At 41.1% G+C, this 20,381-nt stretch overlaps 2 protein-coding genes across 3 annotated transcripts; one reads left to right on the plus strand and one right to left on the minus strand.

Annotated features, from left to right (window-relative positions):
• Nucleotides 1-1,782: 1,782 nt before the first annotated feature.
• On the minus strand, nt 1,783-2,125 carry LOC101597562 (60S ribosomal protein L37a-like). The gene has a single exon (XM_004670056.3). It carries the CDS (start codon nt 2,118-2,120, stop codon nt 1,842-1,844), a length of 279 nt encoding a protein of 92 aa, XP_004670113.1. The 5' UTR covers nt 2,121-2,125; the 3' UTR covers nt 1,783-1,841.
• An 11,141-nt stretch (nt 2,126-13,266) lies between these two features.
• LOC101597259 (diphosphoinositol polyphosphate phosphohydrolase 3-alpha) lies at nt 13,267-19,151 on the plus strand. Of its 2 annotated transcripts, XR_006634648.1 has the most exons (3): nt 13,267-13,911; nt 16,632-16,711; nt 19,083-19,151. XR_006634648.1 is itself a non-coding variant. In XM_004670055.2 (2 exons), coding segments are annotated over exons 1-2 (498 nt in total). In that variant the 5' UTR covers nt 13,267-13,414; the 3' UTR covers nt 16,633-17,777. The 2 variants fall into 2 exon arrangements, 1 of the variants encoding a protein (XP_004670112.2); XM_004670055.2 differs by lacking the exon at nt 19,083-19,151 and having other exon boundaries at nt 16,632-17,777.
• Nucleotides 19,152-20,381: the final 1,230 nt, after the last annotated feature.

Raw genomic sequence — 20,381 nt, forward strand, 5'->3', positions numbered from 1 at the left:
CAGGTCAGCCTCGGCTACAGCAAAATCCTACCTCAAAAAAGATTGATTCTTTCTCCTCTTGTTCCTCCTTTCTTATCTTCTTCTTCCTCCTGTTCATGTTCCACCTCACTGTTGAGTATCACAGTCCTAGCAACTCTGAGGTTTTCTGGTGGAATCTCATTGACAATTTCTTATAGCAACCCACATGGTCATGTCACCTTTTTCATCAAGAGTCTTACTTTGGCAAAATTTATCATAATGCCTGAGTCATTCATGTAACATAATGTTGGAATATACATGATATACCAAAATCTATTCTAACATGTTTTAACAAGCTAATTCATGCTTAACTCAAATAAATTCATTTAAAATAAAATTTTAGGGCTGGAGAGATGGCTTAGCAGTTAAGTGCTTGCCTGTGAAGCCTAAGGACCCCAGTTCGAGGCTCGATTCCCCAGGACCCATGTTAGCCAGATGCACAAGGGGGCGAAAGGGAGTTCATTTGCAGTGGCTGGAGGCCCTAGTGCGCCCATTCTCTCTCTCTCTTTCTCTCTCTCGCTTTGCCTTTCTCTCTGTGTCTGTTTCTCTCAAATAGATAACTAAAAAAATGAATACATAAAATCAAATTTTATATCACTAAGGGAAAAGGACATGTGTGTATTATGTGTTATGGTCAATAGTTTAACAATAAAATGAAATATAATAAATACGAATTTCTAAAAATAAAAAAAGAAATAAAAGCTAATAAATGTAATTGATTTTTATTTCACTATGTACTTTGTAATTGTGTAATTTGATCTTCATAATTTCCTTTTCATAATTGTCTTTTACAGACTTTGAGTGGCACTCAGTTAATCTTTGTAACTTATCATTTGCTTGAGTGACACTATGGAAAGCCTGTATGTGGAAAAGAAGAAGCTATTTGAAATTATACAGAATTACGTTTAGTAAATTTCAAGTATAAAAGAAATTATTATTAACTAGATTTACTGTGATAGTCATTAGATTGCCAGAATGTTTTCTTCTAATAAATGAAAGCATTTACCCTTTGGAAACATTCCCTATTTCCCTACACACCTTAAGCCCCAGAAACCACTTTCTAGTTTATCTTACTGGGAATTCATCTTTTGAAGATTATGGAGATGAAATCCTTGGTTTTTTGAACCTGGATGGTTCTCATTAACAGAATGCTCCACAGCTTGATCCATAGTATTTCAAATGGCAACATTTCTGTCTCCTTTAGTATGAATACTATTCTTTGGGTGGAATTTCCATGTAATTCTCATCCAGTCATTACTTGGGATTAGTAGATTATGGAGAAACAGAGAAATTGAAATTGAGGGGCACACACTTTATCAAAATCAGAAAGTCATAAAGACGAAGAAATCTGAAGATTTATTTCAGAAGGAGGGAAACTAAAATTAAAATAGCAATGGAGTGCAGTGTGATCCAAGGCTGGATCATTGACCAGAAAGTTAGAAAACATTATATAGGGCTGGAGAGATGGATTACTGCTTAAGGTGCTTTCCTGCAAAGCCAAAGGATACAGGTTTGAATCACCAGGACCCACGTAAGCCAGATGCATACAGTGGTCATGCATCTGTAGTTTGTTTGTAGTTGCTAGAGGTCCTGGAATATCCATTCACTCTATGCATATATGCCTCTTTCTCTCTCAAATCAATCAATCAATAATAACAAAGAAAACACTATATGATGGACATTGCTGGGAGAATTGGTAACATAAGAATAAGGCTCACAAATAAGATACTTATTGTACTGTATCAATGTTACTTTCCAATTTTTTTTGTTACATAAATTAACCCATTTATTGCAGGCCAGGGATGTCTCAAATGATAGGGCTTCTACTGGTCCTTCAGTTCCTTCAGCCTTCTGATGGCAGACTTGACTGTGACAGCAGAAGTCGTGTTGTAGGTCCAGGCCCCGCCAGCCACCGTTTTCATGCAGGAACCGCAATGCCAGATGCCTACAGCCCGTCGTTTCATCTTGGTTTTGCCACAGAAGGAGCAAGTGTACTTGGCGTGCTGGCTGATTTCAATTTTCTTCACCATTTTCCAGAGGCAGGCCCCATAGCGGGTCCTGTACTTACCGACAATGCTGACCTTCTTGGTGCGCTTGGCCATGTCGCCGTGAGCCAGGCCAGACCACAGAGAGCACTTTCCAAATTTTGTAATTGCGCTGTTTATGTAAGAGATGGCCTTTGACTCAGAAAGTAACATTGAAATATTCAGAAATGAAAAGATATGTCTATAGTTTACTTTAAAATGGCTTAAAATATGTATCTTTGTGTGTAGAAAGAGGAAACAATAATAGAGAGAAAAGATGGTGAAAACAAGTTTAAAAAATCTTAGCAATAGTGATATTTGCATAAAATAAAGAGGGGGTGCCTTGCAATAGTCTTTAAACTCTTTGCAAGTCCAAAAATATTTCCAAATAAAAAGAATGTTTCTCTGTGAAAGGAATGTGGACTCTGGCAGCCAACTGGGTTAAAGTCCTTGCTCCTTCACTTATTTATTAGCTAAGGGATCACAGAAAGTTACTTAATTTCTCAATTCAAGGGAAGTATGAGAAATACCTTTTCCAAGGGAGCATCTGATAAAAGCTAACTATCATTAGTATTTTAAAGTTATTTTTGTTTTGAAGTATATCTTAATTTAGACATTTTCAATTTGAAGTACTTGGACTAACTATCACTGAGCTCAGAGTATTTCTTGGGCATATAGTATAAATGAAAGCTTATATTATACATTGTAATTACTACTCAGAATATTTTGTCCATAAAATATTCAGGGCAGAATATCCAGTTCAATTTTTTAATCAAAATTCATTTCTTGGGCTAGGAACACACACACACACATTAAATATGAACAACTTTTCTTGTGTTTTAAAGTATTTTCTATTTTTTATCTTTATTACTTAACATAGTGCGTTGATAAGTGTCCTATTTAATGTTTATGTATTTGTGAAATTTCCCATCTTCTTTTATATATATTTATTTATTATGTAGAGTGAGGGAGGGAGGGAATGAATATGTGTGCACCAGGGACTCTCGGAACTGCAAAGGAACTCCAGATGCCTGTGCCACTTTGTGCATCAGGCTTTATGTGGGTACTGGGGAATGAAACACAGGCTGGCAGATATTCCAGAAAATGCCTTCAACTGGTGAGCCATCTCCTGGGCCCTTATTTTCTTCACATATTTCACTTCTAGTTTCTTTCCATTGTGATCACAAAAGATACTGGGAATTACTTCTGTCTTCTTAAATGTGGCTCATTTTCTTGAGGTGTCTATTTTCTAGTTTTACACCTCATTTCCTCTCCTCCTGCTCCCACATTTCCATCTGCAGAAATACTAAACTAGCCTTTGGCTTATTTACCCAGCAAGGTATTCCTTAGTTCTGCATCCAATCTCTCCTCCATACATCAAAATTTCATGCAATTCTCTGTTTATTAACCAACTATCACTTTTGTCCCTACCAAAAATTTTAGACATCCTGCTGCTAATTTTCTGTCTGTTGGCACCAGAATGGGAAGTCAGTGAGTGTATGTGATCTGTGCTGTGCTTACTGCTGTATACTGAAAAATCTAAAAAGTCTATGATAAGTGATCAATAAATATTTGACTCATTAATTATCTGATCTGTGAACCAGTCTTAGATACACAGCCTGGTGCACATGTGTCTCTCATTTAACCTCTGGCAGACATAGGACCTGCACAAGTTAATCTTTGAGAAAGCCCAGGTTCCAAAGAGACCAACACAGCCAAGCTTCTCCAGTCAGAGCAGGAAGGGATTCTGCCTCTAGCTCTTACTAGTTGCTATACCACCATGGATATTTGTCTACTTCTCTGAGCCCCAGTTGTCTCCCCTCAGATTCCTTTTCTTGGTTATCCAAGTGAGCTATTTGAAATTGTTCAAGTTGTTCTCCGTTTAGCAAACGTTTACAAATGGTTTCTACCTGACAGTGTTTGCCTCATCTAACAGGTCTCAGTCTGAGGAACAACATGTTTACATTCCAGTGTGGATGAGGACATTACAGGGGAAGACTGAGTTTCTAGTAGTACAAGCTGTAGGAATACTTGCTGATCTTAAACCTTATGCTGCTATTATCCTTCATATTTCTATTTCTGAGAGCTGTGTGATACTATTTGCATGGACTTAGCCTGACAAAGCTAACATTGTAATTTTTATGTTTTGCCCAGACACGAGTCTCACTGATTATTTATAGTATTTAATGGCAACAAACTGGTGATGAAATAACTACCATTTGTTTTCAAATGCACTTACCAGTTATTACTTTTATCATCACCATTATTATTCTTGTTATATGACACATTCTCCTGCTCAAATATTCACATTTAATTTTTTAAAATATTATTTATTTATTTGCAAGGAGAGAGAGAGAATGGGGGTGTGTTTGTCACTACAGATGAACTCCAGATACATGCACCACAATGTGTACCTGGCTTTACATGGGAACTTAAGAATTGAACCCAGGGACGGAGGTTTTGCAAGCAGTGCCTTTAACTGCTGGGCCATCTCCCCAGACAAAATATGCACATTTGAATAAGTATTTCTGTTCCAGACACTTAACTACATATTTCAATTGCTTTATCTATTTAAGATTCACAACATACCCATGATAAAATCCTATTTTACACTCAAGAAAGGAAAGCATAGTGGGTTGTAAAGTGACATTGTCACTGGAGGTAGGTATCTCAGCATGTCAACCAGATAACAATTGCCATTATGCACTAAAGGATTCTAGAGCTTCTTGGAGAAATACCTGTTTTGAGGTCAAGAGCAGGGAGTGTTAAAAAAAAAAACCAACTAGGAATATCCTGCACCAAACAATAAAAATCTATTCAAAAGAAGTTGTGGGCCTGTCAAAAGATACAGGGTTCAGCTACATTAGGTTTCTGGTGATCCAAGCTAAGCCAAATTGAGCATTAAAATAAACAATAATGTTAATGGTTATCCTCATGAACAAATTGTGTGTGTGTGTGTGTGTGTGTGTGTGTGTAAATAAAGATGGGAAATGGAAAGCTTCTTCATTATAGCATATTACTAACTTACATAAACATTTTTCAGGCCATCATGTGGTAGATTCAATTAAGAATCATCAATGGACCATAAAACAGGGTAATTAAAAAATGGAAGCAATTTGTTTAAAAGTGCAATTGTACCACATATGATCATATGCTCCTTTAATCCTAGCACTCAGGAGACAGAGGTACCAGGTTCATTGTGAGTTCAAAGCCATCCTGATACTACACAGTGAATTGCAGGTCAGCCTGGGCTAGAATGAGACCCACCTCAAATAAAAGTGCAATTGAAAAATGATGTTATATTGAAGAAAACTGGTGCATACAACCTTAACTTATTGATTAAACATGTCATTGCCATTTATAGAATAAGTACATTTTATGTGCAACTGGTCTAATGATTTGAGAAGAAAATGCTGTTATTTTTATGCTACTCTTGACAGACTGTATGAGATGAATCTATTATGGGAGAAAAAAAAATCAGTAAAATTTAAATGCAAGGACACTCTAGTAAGTTGCCTACAGTTTAAGAAGTTCTTATGGTCATGAAAAAAATATAAACAAAGAAAATCTGTGGCCTTGTTCCAATCTGAAAAAGATTAAAGTGAAGCCCAAAATAAATCAAAGATATGAGACTAGGATGAGTCACACACCAGAAAACCAGGAACTTTTCTCCAAATGACATTACTGGGAAATCTGGCTGAATCTGAATAAGGACCATATATGAAATCAGGGAAGAGTATTGTATCAATGTGAAATGTCTGATATTTATAATCAAACTGTTTATGTAAGAGAATGTTCTTGTTCCCAAGAAGAAAATTTTAAACTACAAATAGTTGCATGGATAATGGAAGAAATAGGATTGGCAATAGGACAGGGAAATAGCAAAATCTGAAGGAAGGCATTAAAATGACTCCATGACGATTGTATCAGTCAGAAGGGGCTTGGTTGGTTGTTCATGGAAGAAAACACTGGTGATATCCAACTAAGCACAGGGTGTGAGAAAACACTACCAAGTTACTTGAAGTACTTCTGGATTAATATGTCCATCTTGAAAGATGTACAGATTGGATGATGTTGGCCTCATGCCATGAACAAAGTATATCTATGCAAGACAGATGAAGGTTGTTCCCCCTTCATCCTCTGGCTCCTGGGGTACTATAACCTATTTTTTCTCTCTTTAATTACTGTGGAAGAGAAATCAGCCCACTTTCAGGTATACATACTCACACACAACAGTCATTCCAAGGTCTTCACGTGTTTCATGGGATATCATCATTGACTCCCTATTTTCTATTTCCCCTCTTGTTCAAATAAGTCAGTTATGGTAATTCCAATATATTTATATGTTGTGCTTATAATGGGTAAATATTCTGGGAAGTATTGTGCCATGGATCCTGAATCTTTAGACAGTGACCCTGGAAGACAATGTACCTTTTAGTCTGCAACACTAACCATGTGTGGACTGGAGGCATGGAAATAATAAAGCCCTCTTGAGACCAGAGTGATGATGACTGTTCATTGAGAAGGAATAGAATCTGAATTTTTCCAAAGAAATATTATTGTTCATAATTAAAGTATACAATATAGTGATATGGGATACATTTGTACAGTAAACTGTATGCACTAGGTCCTAAGTAATTCATTTTTTTCACGTTTGTAGAGGGTTTGCATTTTAACCTTTGTAAGAGCTTTAAGAAGGAAGTTAAATGAGGCTGTTCCCTAACTTGACAATAAACCCAAAGTACATATATAAACACACACACACACACACACACACACACACACACAGAGAGAGAGAGAGAGAGAGAGAGAGAGAGAGAGAGAGAGAGAGAGAGAGAGAGAGAGGGAGAGAGAGAGAGGGAGGTAGAATGCACACGTAACAGCCCAACCCAGCTAACAAGTTTCAGCTTGGCAAGAAACTACCCTCAGAACTCAGTTTATTCGTGGCAGACATATGACCTATGGAAACTGGGAAAATGTGTGCTGACTTAAGCCGGTAAGCTTGTGATGAGTTTTCCTGTAGCGACAGAAAACCAAGACACAGGTGTTGCAGTTATTGATGCATTGAAGATGTTTTGGTTAAAGTAACTCTCTGAATTATCCAATACAATTCTGTGTGTTATCTGGAGTGCAAAAGGAATGGTTTTTGGTTCAGCCATAACCACATATATCTAAGGTATAAATTAAAATAAGCACACCTTGAGGCTTTAGATGGATTCTAAAGTGTACCAGCCCTAAGGTGAGAGTTTTAGAATGTTATAAATGCATGCGTGCATGTGTGTGTGTGTGTGTGTGTGTGTGTACGCGTGCAACTATATTAGTAAAATAAAAGAAAAAATACAAAAAGCAATGGAGTTATGATCTGCTTGCATGGTTTTCTGCATTCAGATGGATACAACAAGCCTCAGTGATGACCACTCCTCCACCTCACTAACACCACTACTTATTGAACATAGAGTCGGGGGGGGGGTTCTGGTTTTTGCCATGACTCCCATTTCCAGTAGCTCTGGTAGTAGGGAATTGCTGACTTCCATAATCAAAGTCAGCCTTTCTGATAATCTTGTTTTTGGAAATGTTTTTGCATGGGCCTATTTATGAAATTCATCTAGGTTTTACAAATAAGGTGACTGAAGCATAACAACAAAAATTAGCAAGAGAAATTAGGAAATTGTATGTTAGTCTGCTGGATGCTCCTCATTCTTCTCATGCTTTTATTTCATCTTGTTTTTTAAGTGACTATTCTTTTATCCTCCCACCACAGCTACAGTATTCATACAATTCACAAATTTGACTTTATTTTGTCTTTGCCTTGGTTTTCTGTGAGGTAGCTATGGACCAGGACTCTATTTTGTTGGCCATGGCATATTCTGTATCAAATACTCTCCGTAACCCACAGTAGGCATCTTAGAAGGTTTACTGAATCAATTTATTTCATACTGAAAGATGGATAGCAAAATCACCTGTTGGAGGCAGTACAGGTGATGTTGATCCATATAAGTGCATGGGTATGGCTTGGGGGTACCATCTGCCATATAAACTCAATGGAAGGTGAATAAGTAGATGTTGGAAGACTAGATATTGGCCCATGTGCACACTCATCCAACACATAACATAGCATTCAGCATACAATATGGCTGAAATCCAAATTTCTCATTTCTTAGTCATCATATGTCTTTTCAAATCTGTCTAGCCTCCAACTGAATATTACAAATGTAACATTCGAATGGAAACAAAATATTATCTGGCATGAGCCAAATTGTACAAATATATATCAGGATGGCATGGGTGTCATACACAGTTTTTGAATTTACATTGGTGGCATGAACACAAGAGTGTTATTTTACAACATTAAAAAGAAATTCATGGATACAATACGCTTTTCCCATCCTTGTCCCTTCCTAGCTCTGTGGTTAAGAACAAGTATTTTCTATCCTCCTAAGTTTTCATGTCCTCATCACAGAGGATATGAAAGATCACAGAGATTCTAGGAAAACTGTCAGTGAGATATTAAATATACCTGACACATGATGAAGCCTCAAAGAGATAACTGTGCATCTCCTGATAGTACAGGTAAAAGGAAAACCCTGGGATAGCTTTAACATAATTTTGGGACCTGTACAGAACATAAGGCAATCCCGTTCAAGTCACAAATGGAGGATGGGTCCTTCTGGGATAGCAGCAAACACTATAAGATTGTAAAAAGAAAAGCACAAATAAGAATCTGACTGCTATCCTTTCCTCATACCTCTGATTTATATTGTGGAAAACTGATTACAAAACCAGTGATTTTTCAAATAAGCCATGCAATAAATAGCTTGAAAGATGAAAAGAAGAGTGGAGAAGGTTCTTTCATTCCGGTCTTGGATTTGCTGGAAATGATGCTGAGTCAGAGCCCACAGTCAGAACAGTGCTGCCATGTGATTTCTGGTGCAGCTTCTCAGAACAGGCCACTTGATTTTCTATGGGAGTGCATTTCCCCTATTCACAGTTTGATATCAGGCATTACTTGCTTGTGCCCCATGTTCATCAAGTGAACCTTTACTATTTTATTACATGGGGACCCTGGTAAGCCTGGTTAAGGGAGGTTGGGTTCATTGTATGTGGGGCCTGTGGATGGCAGAGTGATTGATAGATAAAACATCTTCCCTTGGAGCTTGGTTGGGCTTTGCAGAAGGGAAGTGGTGTCATACACAGACATTATCTCTGCAACAAAAGACCATCTTCAAGATTCACCCCCCTCCAAAGCATGCAGACCTTCTCCAGAACAAGTGTGTTTCATCTCTTCAGAAGGAACTGAGACAGTCCACTTCCATGGTAACAGCAGGAATTGTTGCTAAATTTAGCACCCTTTGGCCAAAGGAGCTGGAAAGGATGCTCCAAGCAAGGAGATTCTGAGAGCCTGAGGACAAGGAGGAAGCCCTGCAATGAAGTTACTAACCATTACCCAATCAACAACTTACTTAGGAAGGCAACTATAAGCATCATCAGACAAAGCCATCATCACCCACAGATCTAGATTTAAAAAAAAAAAAAAAAAACCTTGTAACAAGAGAAAGTGGTTTTGTGGCACCACCCTTGACTTGAAAACCTTGGTTTTCTGTTCTTTAAAATGGACATAATGACTGCCTCCACAATAAGAGTTAAGGGGATGACAGGTACAGTAAATACAAGGCTTAACACAGAGTTTGCCACATAGACTGTACTCAACTAATATGACATGGCTTAACCTCATCTCTTACCTTCTGACTCCATGTGATGTTAAATACCATGCAGAGGGTAAATTCATTTGCGGACCTCTATTTTCACTTCTGTTTCAGATTGTGTTTTGATCACAGTTAGTGGTCAAAGTTGTTTTGCTTTTAATCAGGGAACTCTTAATGTATGGCAAAACACCTCAAAATGTCAGGTTTTTTAGACAGGAATCCATTATTTTGTTTACAATTCTGTTGGCAAATTATTTTAGCTGGGCTCCAATGAGTGATAGTCTTGCTATCCTTGGCTAGGCTTATTTAAGCGTTTCTGTTAAGTGATTCTGCTGGGTGATGGATGGTCTGCAATGTTTTCCTCTATACATTGGGTGACTAGCTTGCTGTCTGCTGGAGTGAGTAGTGAGTGAATGCTCCCGTGGACCAGCAAGTCCGTGTTTGTTCACATCGCTGTCATAGTGTTTCCTGTGCTAAACACACACACATACACACACACACAAAAAAAAAAATAGGCAGATTGCAGTGTCAAGCACTTTTCAATGCACTGCTAGCTTTGGGTTTGCTATTGTCAAAATGCACAATGGGAGTTGCATCAGAAAACCTAGAGACAAGGGACAGAAGGGCAGGGGTACCTTTGCTATTGTTATTGTTAACAGTTTCTGCCACACAGAGCTGTGAAGCACCCTGATCATCATTAGAGAACAACATAAATATCAATAAACCAGACAACAGAAGGCCTTTAGCTTAATGATGATCTTCACTCCTCTTTACAAAGTCATGGCTATTGGTGCCTTATTTATCTAATGTGTGAATAATAAAACCTCCCCATGAAATGCTTGAATGAATGAATCTCAAAATGTCCTTGTATTTGTTTGAAACTCAAACTTGTAGATCCCATTTTACAGTAGTTTTGTCCTATGATTTTTCCCCCATAGGCAGTCCAATCTACAGCTCTTTACACATTTTGTGTTCCTATTCATCCCTTCCTTGTCATCAATATGCCCCTAGAGAAGGCCCATTATGGAAGCAAGACACTCCACTGCAGTGGTGGAGTAGACTAGGAATTGACAACTAGAGAAACAGTATCTCCAACGTGAAATGGAAGTGCAGTTTGGCCTGGTTGGACCACACCACAGCGGACTCCAGGGCAGTCTACTCGCTTCACTCCTGTGCCTTCAGCTTTACCTGAAGCATCACTCCAAGCTCGGAATAGAACTTTTAACATTTCTATTACTAAGCACTCACCATGGCTTTTGAACTTCTAGGTATCTTGCTTGATTTGTGGTATACCAGCATTTCCCTCATTACATTTTTCACATGATTGTTGCCAGCCCACATTGAAATCTCAATGTTCCATTTTTCTGCTTTCAAAAATTAACTTTGTGTGGTTTAAATAGGGATGTATCATCCATAAGTTACATTAAACTTGTCTTTCAACCAGTACAGTAGACTTTCATCTATTTCCAACCTCATTCCACCAGAAAGAACAGTTACAAAGTGTAATAATTCTAATGACAACGGACATTTGTGTACATTATGATGGTAAGGGATTTGCTTTTACTTTTTGTGTGTGAGAGAGAGTATAGTGTTCCTGAGGAACACAACCTGGTGGTTCTTTCTGTGTTTGTCTTTAATCAGAGGCTTTTGAGGTCCTCAAAGGCTCTTTGATTGCCCAGTCCTATCTACAATTTTTTGAATAACAGGAGTGTCTCTATTCATTGAAGCCATTGTCTCTGACTTCATTTTATCATGTTCTTCCTAAATGAGCCTTTTTCTGTTTCCTCCTCCTCTTCTTCTTCCTTCTCTCTCTCTCATTTATCACATCACATTCTGGACACTTCCCCTAGTCTCTGTCCTTGGGAACAGGATAGTTTTTACTTGTGCTTCTGTTATATCCAGAGTGGAGGAGATGGGAGGATATGATGTACAGTTATTTGAAGACTGGACTGTGTTTCACAACCACTCTCCATGTACATTTTAGAGTTCATGTCCCTTTGATATAAGTAGTGAGGATTTCCTCAAAACAAGTGGGTTTCTGTGACCACCCAAACCCCTCCTTTGCCTGTGGGGTGTTTTTCCTTCAACGTGCAATGGGCTGAAACAATGTGGTGAGAATTGTCTGGCGGGGAAACTGAGGAACAGAGCAGAGGCGGTGTGGGACTTAAGCGCGGATAAATTATGGCCTCGACAAGCAAGATGCTCGGTGAGGCAAAGAGAACCTGTTGCTGAAAGAAAAGTGCTTGTGATTCAGCAAAGATGGCTGTGCCAAGCAAGAGTGCCTTTGGTCATTTTATCGACACGGGGCTTCTTCTCCCCCTCCCCCCAGGAACACCGTGGCCATTGCTATTGGTGTGAGGAGAAGCTGGTGAGGATGTGTTTGACCACGGGGTACAGAGACATGATCAGCAGCGTGCTGCCGCGTTGGGGGGCTGGGCCGGCGGGGCGGAGGCAGACTGTGCGGCTGAGGCACCGGCAGTAGCAGCGGCACCTGCGGTGAGGACCCTGCGCACAGTCACAAGCGGCGGTGAGGACCCTGCGCACAGTCACAATGGGCTGAAAGCGCACTGTGAGCAGGCGAGGCCCGGCCCCAAGGTGCGGGGCGCCTGCGCAGTGGGCCCGCGGCGTCGCGCGCTGCGGGAGTAGGAAGACCCCCCCGCCCCCGCCCCTCGCCCTCCACCGCGAGCGCGCGCGCGTACGCGGGCCGGACCGCGCGCGTGCACGCGGACGCGCGTCACCTCGCTCAACCTCAGGCAAGGGCGGCTGAGGGAAGCGAAAAGGGCGAGCGGGACCCTCTAGCACCGGGCGACGCGGGGGTTGTGCGGGATCCCTGCCTCTGGGCTGCAAACTGGAGCGGCAGAAGCAGCGCCTCCAATCACAGGGCGGACAGGAAACCCGCGGCGCGTACCGCCGACGGCGCTGCCCGCCCCGCGCCCAGCAAGACGCGCAGGTTGCCCCCGCGCGCCCTCCCGCGCCCACGCGCCCTCGCCCGCGCCCTCCCGCGCGCCAACCCGCGCGGCCCCCCGCACGCCCCCCCCCCGCGCGTCCTCGAGTTTGGCGCCGACCCCGCCCAGCGGCCGCCTGATCTTCCCCTGCATAAGCTCGGGCTTGGTTGGCCATTCCATGTCCAGCTCCGGCTCCGGCACGAGCACCGACTCCGGCTTGGTCTCCCGGCCCTCCGTCTGTGTCTCCCTCCGCCGCCCCCTGCCCCCGCAACAGCTCCCCAGCGGCGGCTGCGGCCCGTCGTGGTGAAACCCCGCAAACAGCAGCGGCGACGTAGAGACTCAAGCAGCAGCAGCAGCAGCAGTGGCAGCGGCGGCAGCGAAGGCGGCGCCCGCGACAGCGTTGGCGGAGGAGGAGGTGGCGGCGGCGCCCGCGGCAGCGTCAGCGGCGGCGGCGGTGGTGGCGGCGGCGGCGGCGGCGCCCGCAACAGCATCAGTGGCGGTGGTGGCGGGGCCAGCGGCGGCAGCGGCGTCCACCGCCACAGCTTCCGCGGCAGCTTGGGAGGCAGCTTGGGCGGCAGCTTGCGAGGCAGCTTGGGCGGCAGCTTGGGCGGCAGCTTCGGCGGCAGCTTCGGCAGCAGCTTGGGTGGCAGCTTCGTCGGCATTTTCGGCGGCCTCTTGAGCGCCGTCCTTGGCGGTGGCAGTGTCGACGGCGGCGGCTCCCAGGATGAAGTGCAAGCCGAACCAGACCCGGACCTATGACCCCGAGGGCTTCAAGAAGCGCGCCGCGTGCCTGTGCTTCCGTAGCGAGCGCGAGGACGAGGTGCTGCTGGTGAGCAGCAGCCGCTACCCGGACCGCTGGATCGTGCCGGGCGGGGGCTTGGAGCCCGAAGAGGAGCCGGGCGGCGCGGCGGTGCGCGAGGTGTACGAGGAGGCGGGAGTCAAGGGGAAGTTGGGCCGGCTGCTGGGCGTCTTCGAGCAGAACCAGGACCGCAAGCACCGGACCTACGTGTTCGTGCTCACCGTCACCGAGCTGCTGGAGGATTGGGAAGACTCGCTGAGCATCGGCAGGAAGCGGGAGTGGTTCAAAATCGAAGATGCCATCAAGGTCCTGCAGTGCCACAAGCCCGTGCACGCCGAGTACCTGGAGAAGCTGAAGTTAGGAGGCTCCCCGATCAACGGAAAGCCCACGGTTCGGGCCCCGTCCCCACCGAGCAAGCCCTAGTATGTACCGCTCCCGCCGGCCGGGACTTCTGGCCGTCGCCTCCCCGACCCTGCCTCCCGCTCTGCCCTGCTCCCTGCCCTGCCCTGCCTGCCCTGCCCTGCCCCGAGCAGGAGCACCTCTCCTGCCATGTGCGGTCGCACGAGCAGGAGCGAGGAGGCTCCTTTTGTTTCCTGGGCAGGCAGACCTCTGAATCACGCTTGCAAACTGTCTCGGTTGGTTGCCAGGCAATGTTTTCAGACAATCTGCACGCTTTTCAGATGCTCTGAAATCGCTCCTTGGTGGCAAGTGTGAAAGGTGGCCACTGCCATGGCTGCATGGGGTTGCGTTGAAAGGTGCCTTAACTGCTTGCCCTGCTTTTGGCGGGGGAGTCGGGTGGCGGTATTGGTGGCGGTGGTGGTGTGTGTGTGTCCATCCATCTGCCCTGTGCTTCTCTGGGTTTTCTTTCCCTTATCTGTATGTCAGTGTGTGAGTCCGTGTTAGTGCTTTTGATGCCAGCCTGGGGGCTTGGTTTCGAATGGAGGCCTTTAAAGTCATTCTAGCACTTCTTTATCTTTTTTTCACCTGCTTTCTCATTCACAGCTTTCATGCACTGTCAGTGGGTGGTATCTTTCTACCCATAACAGTTAACATCTCAAATGCAATAATAAATATAGAAGCATAATGACCATAATTTAAGTATTTTATTCTATAGTTTTGCTTTTTAAAATAACACAGTATTTTCGTGTTTATAGATTTCAGTCAGCTGTTTTTAAAATAAGGTGTTATATATATGTGTGTGTGTAAGGAAATACATGTGTTAATAAAGTTAATATTGTCAGAGGAATAAAAGTATTAAATAGCTTTTGAAATGTTACCTTTTATTAATTATGTAACTTCATATCCTAAATCATGCATAGTAACCCCACTCATAAACTAAACGGTAACCTTAGTACCCTGAAGTTCTTGAGAGATTAACTATTAGATAAACTTGATTATTGCTTTATTTCTGTTTTTAATTCATAAAAATACCTCCAGTTTAAAAAATGTCACAGATACTTAGGATGTGGCATTCTTGGAGATAATAATGTACAGTATTATGATTTGACTTTCAAGTTTTCAATTACATATTTGACCAATGGGAAAAATGTGGTGGTGGTAAGCAACTTTAACTGCTGTCCTATACATGTTGTTTCATTCAAAAGCACGTGTATTGGGCATTACTGCCAGGTAAGACTTTCTTTAGCATGCACGTATCTTCATTTTATGTAATTTACAAAATTTCTTCTGCTTTCCTTCTCAGATTGCAACTAAAGGGAACATTTCAGTTATCACACTTTTAAGCTTTTAAATTTGCGTATGTGCTTCTTTTTAAATGTACTTCTGAACTTCATTCTAGAAAAATAAGTGAAAGAGCCCAAATGTTGCATTTTAAAGTATTAATCCAAGCACAGTCAGGTAAAACAGACACAGGTAAACATGCCCCTCCATTGTCTAAAAGTTTGTAGCACAGATGGCATTTTTCTCTCATTGCTGCTTATGCATTTTATGTGATCATTACAGCTAAAGTTTTCAGTTCATACCACCTCCATCCAAAATCCAGTGCTTTGATCAAACATAGTCAAAACTTTTAGGTAAGATAGAGAAATTTGTTTTTAGCATGCTATTTAAAAGGGCTGATTTATCTCCCCATGGGACAAGTGCCTACTCTTATCCTTTAAAAAGCTTGAAGAAAACTTGCTTGAGTAAATGTAATTTTAAAATGCTTGATACAAAATTAACATATCTTCTTAGAAACTTATGTTCTGTTGACCAGAACCCTGTTGAAGTAAAAGGTGAGGTTTGGTTATAAATAATTCTTTTGTGTAGTTTCATCTGAGGGAATTATAAAGAGTTGAAGCCTCCAGTGGTGGCACATACCTTTAGTCCCAGCACTTGGGAGGCAGAGGTAGGAGGATTGCAGTGAGTTCAAGGCCACCCTGAGACTACATAGTGAATTCCAGGTCAGCCTGGGCTAGAGTGAGACCCTACCTCGAAAAACCAAAGGAAAAAAAAAAAAAGAGTTGAACATTTTATATGTAGAAGCATCAGGAAAACTTGAAGAACTGGCAACTTGTAAACTAGTAAGGCCAACAACACTCCTGGGACTGATGCTTAAGGGCTCTGGGTCTGGAGTTGCTCCTTAACACATTTCCCTTTAAATGGAGTTAAAGAAAGAAAAGTGCCTCCCCTTCAATAGTTGTTACTTGGGAAAAGGTGGTGGTGACAGTTTTTATAGTAGATCATACTAAAAGCTGGCCAGAACTTATTTTTTCATAGTTTCTTTTATGGAAGCACCAAATAAAGCACGTTTTCAGCATATTATATTGTCATCATCTTTCTGACTGATGTACTACAGAATATGACTTCTGAGGACTAGAACCCAACCAGCATCCCCACGCCCCCATGTCCACAGAGCCTGGAATAGTAGCTAAAATTTGGAGACATTTGCCACTGATTCACAGAATATATATGTCTACTAGCAGTAGATTTCTGATTTCTCAGTTTCATAATGTATCTGGAACAGTTTGTTTAATTCCCTTAGGTTCTTACCTGGCCTCACAGGGAAATTGTACTGGATACTTCATTGAAGGCTCTTTTCCAGTATAAAAATGAGAACCATAGTAAATTTTCAATAAAAATTTGTTGTCTATGGGAATGGATAAGCTAGTAAAACCTTATTAATAAGATTGTCTTTTTTTAGGTGAATGGAATAAATGTTGTTCAGATTTACTTTGAAAGAATCAAGTATGTGAACCCAATGAATGGAATTGTGAAGCACAGGTGAGCTCTTTGACATCCCCAAGGACACAGCTCATCCTATGCTTTTGGACACTTCTTTCCTGTTAGTAACAATAGCTGTTCTTCAGGTTGTTGCACTACCACTGTATCTGTACAGAATTATATTCGGTACCTGTGGCCATTTTGTGCTTTTATGATTATGTGTTTGTATTTCCCACCAGATATGACCTTGAATGCAAAGAACTTGCTTTCTTAGTCCTTTTATATATCTAGCATACAGGACATCACTTGATATATGGTAGATATCACTGAATATTTGTTTAAATAATTAATATTTTATAATAATACTGATTAGTAAAACATCAGACATTTCCTCTTCTAATCTCCCTAGCATATAAATGGCTTTTGTTTGTCAAGTGTCACATAACTATTTCAAGGCAGCTGTGAAATATTAGCAAAAAATTTAACTTAATATGTCTTTTGTCCCAGACATTATGTACTTCTGATATTGGCTAGAATTTTGAATCTAAATTTGACCATTCCTTTGAACATAATTCATATTCTATAGAAAACACAGGAGACAAAAAACAAATTACTCTGTATTACACAGATGAGATCAGTAGAATCCTAACTTGGGAGACTACAGGACAAATGATCCAGTTTCTTTAGCAGATAAATTACAAGGATGAAATAAAGAGATATGGAGTATGAACCTACAGGCTGAAAGAGGAGTGAGATGCTTACTGACACTTGAATGATATCTTATTTGGATTCTGATTTGATCAAATTGTAAAGTCAATTCATTTATTGGACAACTGGAGTAATTTGAACATTGTATATTCGATATTATTATAATGGCAATGTGTTTTTTTAAATAAATAAAAACAAGAATTCTTACCTGCATTAAAATATTTACCAAGGTGATATAATGTCTGGGATTTACTTCAAAATTAAAAGTCTGCATACTAAATGTATTGGGCATGTTGAAACAGGATTGGCCTTTATGATTGCTGAAGCTGAATAATGGTTAAATTATGGTTCATTATATATGTGTATCTCTGCTTTTGTATGTTTGACATTTTGCATAATAAAAAAGTTCATAAAATTATTGGAAATATTGTAGTTTCTCTAATTAAGGGTAGTATAAGGTAGAAAAAAAAAGAGAATGGAGAATTTTAGATTGTTTGTAAAATGTTGGCACCAGGATATCACTTCTGCCTTAGATGCCCAGAAAGAGAGGGAAGACATGCCCTGGCATGGTTAGTAGTCCCTTTGTTAAAAGACCAATGCTTTAAGTTTCTCTTTGAATTTGTTACATTGAAACAAGAAAAGTTAAGTGTTTGTTTATGCCTACTGGAAAATGATAATGGATTCTCATGCTGCTGAGAAAGGGTCTTGACAGGGACTGTCATGCAATTCATACCAACATGCAAAATCAAAGGGGTAGGATCTCTAAGAAGTTCATGAAATTTTTGTGTTAAGTCCACATAACATTTTTTTTTTTACTAGTTTTTGGGGGATGCATCTACCTATAGATGGTTTTGTTGCATATTAATTAAATTTAATGTATTTGAATGTAGGTAAAACAAGTAAGCAGTTAATATTTTTGACTGCAATGGACCATATTGCATTTCACAGGCTATGGTATTCTTCCAGTCCTGGATTGTCCAGGATTCTGCAAATTTAGGACATAGGCCAGAATTAGTGAAAATGTGCTTAGAGGCCTCGGATCAGGTCTGATGTTTGTAGGTTAAGAAGGGATGGACAAAGTTAAAGGAATATAGGAGGCCTCCACCAGGGAAGAGTTTCTTCCTTATATATAAAGAAAGGTGAATCTATAGCTACTTCTCTCTGTATTGTGATCTCAAGAGCAAACAATTGCCTTGAAACAACTGCTATCTGAAAAAGGAGAGGTACAAGGTTGACCTTCAAGCACTTTCCCACTCACAGCAGGGTAGACCTTTCAGTTATAAGGGCTCCCTGTAATGTTTCCTTGAGTATAGCATTCTTTTATGAGTTCCCAGTACCCCAGTGCTCTGTTGTGGCATAGTTCTTATCGGTAATTTTATACTTACTAGCCTGAATGTCTTTACCTTCTGAACTATGGGGTCTTCTGGCACTGAGACAACTTGGACAATTGTCCCTGCTATCTAGAATCTGACACAAAGCCTGAAACATGGCATCCAAGGTGCTTATAACATGCTTATTATATAAATGGTTGTCTCAACTTATGCTTATCAAAAGAAGTTGCTGTTATTTTTCCAGGTATTTTGTTTACTAGAAAACATAAATATTAGACACCACAAAACTATGGTCTGTGCTCACATTTCTATTTATTTTGAAGAACATTTTGTCTGTGAGTTATTTTCCAAACTTCTTAGCTTCATTAACCTGTTGTGTGATTTTCCATCAGGTGCAGAACTGACCACACACAGCTGCATAAGACAATTTAGTGAAGGCCTCCCAGATACAAATCATTAAAGGACATGGTAAGCCCACAGTATTTAGTCAGTATAAAAAAAAAAAACAAACTGCTGAATTGTTATAAGTATGCTAGTTAGTTTATAAGTAAAAGGCATACACACAAGGGAAAGTCTGCTTGATTTGATTGGTAAAGATATGGGACTTACATTTCAATTTCATCAGTTCAGGATTTAAATTAACACTGGACAAAACAATAAGCCACAGGACTTCCTATGCTCATATTCTACACACCTTAAAAGATGGATAAAGCCAGGCGTGATGGCACACACCTTTAATCCCCACTCAGGAGGCAGAGGTAGGAGGATTGCCAAGAGTTCGAGGCCACCCTGAGACTACATAGTGAATTCTAGGTCAGCCTGGGCTAGAGTGAGACCCTACCTTGAAAAACCAAAATTAAAAAAAAATCAAAAGATGATTTTAATATAAGTTGTAGGAAAGTCTGTTGTAAAGGAGCCAAATCTAATTTGGGGCGGAGTGATTTTATATTCAGCTGTATTCTGACAGGAACAGGATAGAAAGCCCTGTGCCATATCAGAAATGTGAGGTTAATGAAAAACTGGTTCAGGATAGAAGACCATAGGAGAGAAAGGAGAGAGAGGTAAGTGGCTGATAAATGGTGTTCTACAGCAGTTCCTTACAGGTTTCTACATTTTGCTATGGGACAATCACAAGGCATTTAACCAAGACTCATTTTAGTAGGGTGGCCAAGATAGGTCACCTGTTGAGAACACTCCAGGTACAGAATGTACTCCAACACAAAATTCAGTTTAGATAATAAGCCTGATAATGTCACAGATCAATAGGCCATTTAAAAATCTACTCTTGACACAAAGAGACTTTTTTTTGTTGTTGTTGGAAGAGTAGGATAGAACTTTAAAACTAGTTTGACAATTTCTATAGTAGGGGTGTCCAAACTTTTGACATTGCAATATGATATTGTCAATATGAATGTATTTGGTTGCATTCGTAGCTATTCTGGGATGCTTGTGGCAGGTGGGCCAGGGGTTGGACCTGCCTGGTCTAGAGAGTGAGGGAAGGAGATTGGCTTGGAGTAGTTATTGTGGTTGGGGTGTTAGGCCAGAGTTTCAGTGCCCAGCTGGGGACTTGCATGGTCTGAAACTTCCTCACTCAAATGAAAGAACACCCAGTGTTTTTATTAGCTTGCTCAGATGTAGGGTTGAAGGGGAAGAAGATGAAGCTGGTGATACATGAGAGGGACAAATATTTG

This window comes from Jaculus jaculus, chromosome X, assembly GCF_020740685.1.
Source record: "Jaculus jaculus isolate mJacJac1 chromosome X, mJacJac1.mat.Y.cur, whole genome shotgun sequence".
Lineage (NCBI taxonomy): Eukaryota > Metazoa > Chordata > Mammalia > Rodentia > Dipodidae > Jaculus > Jaculus jaculus.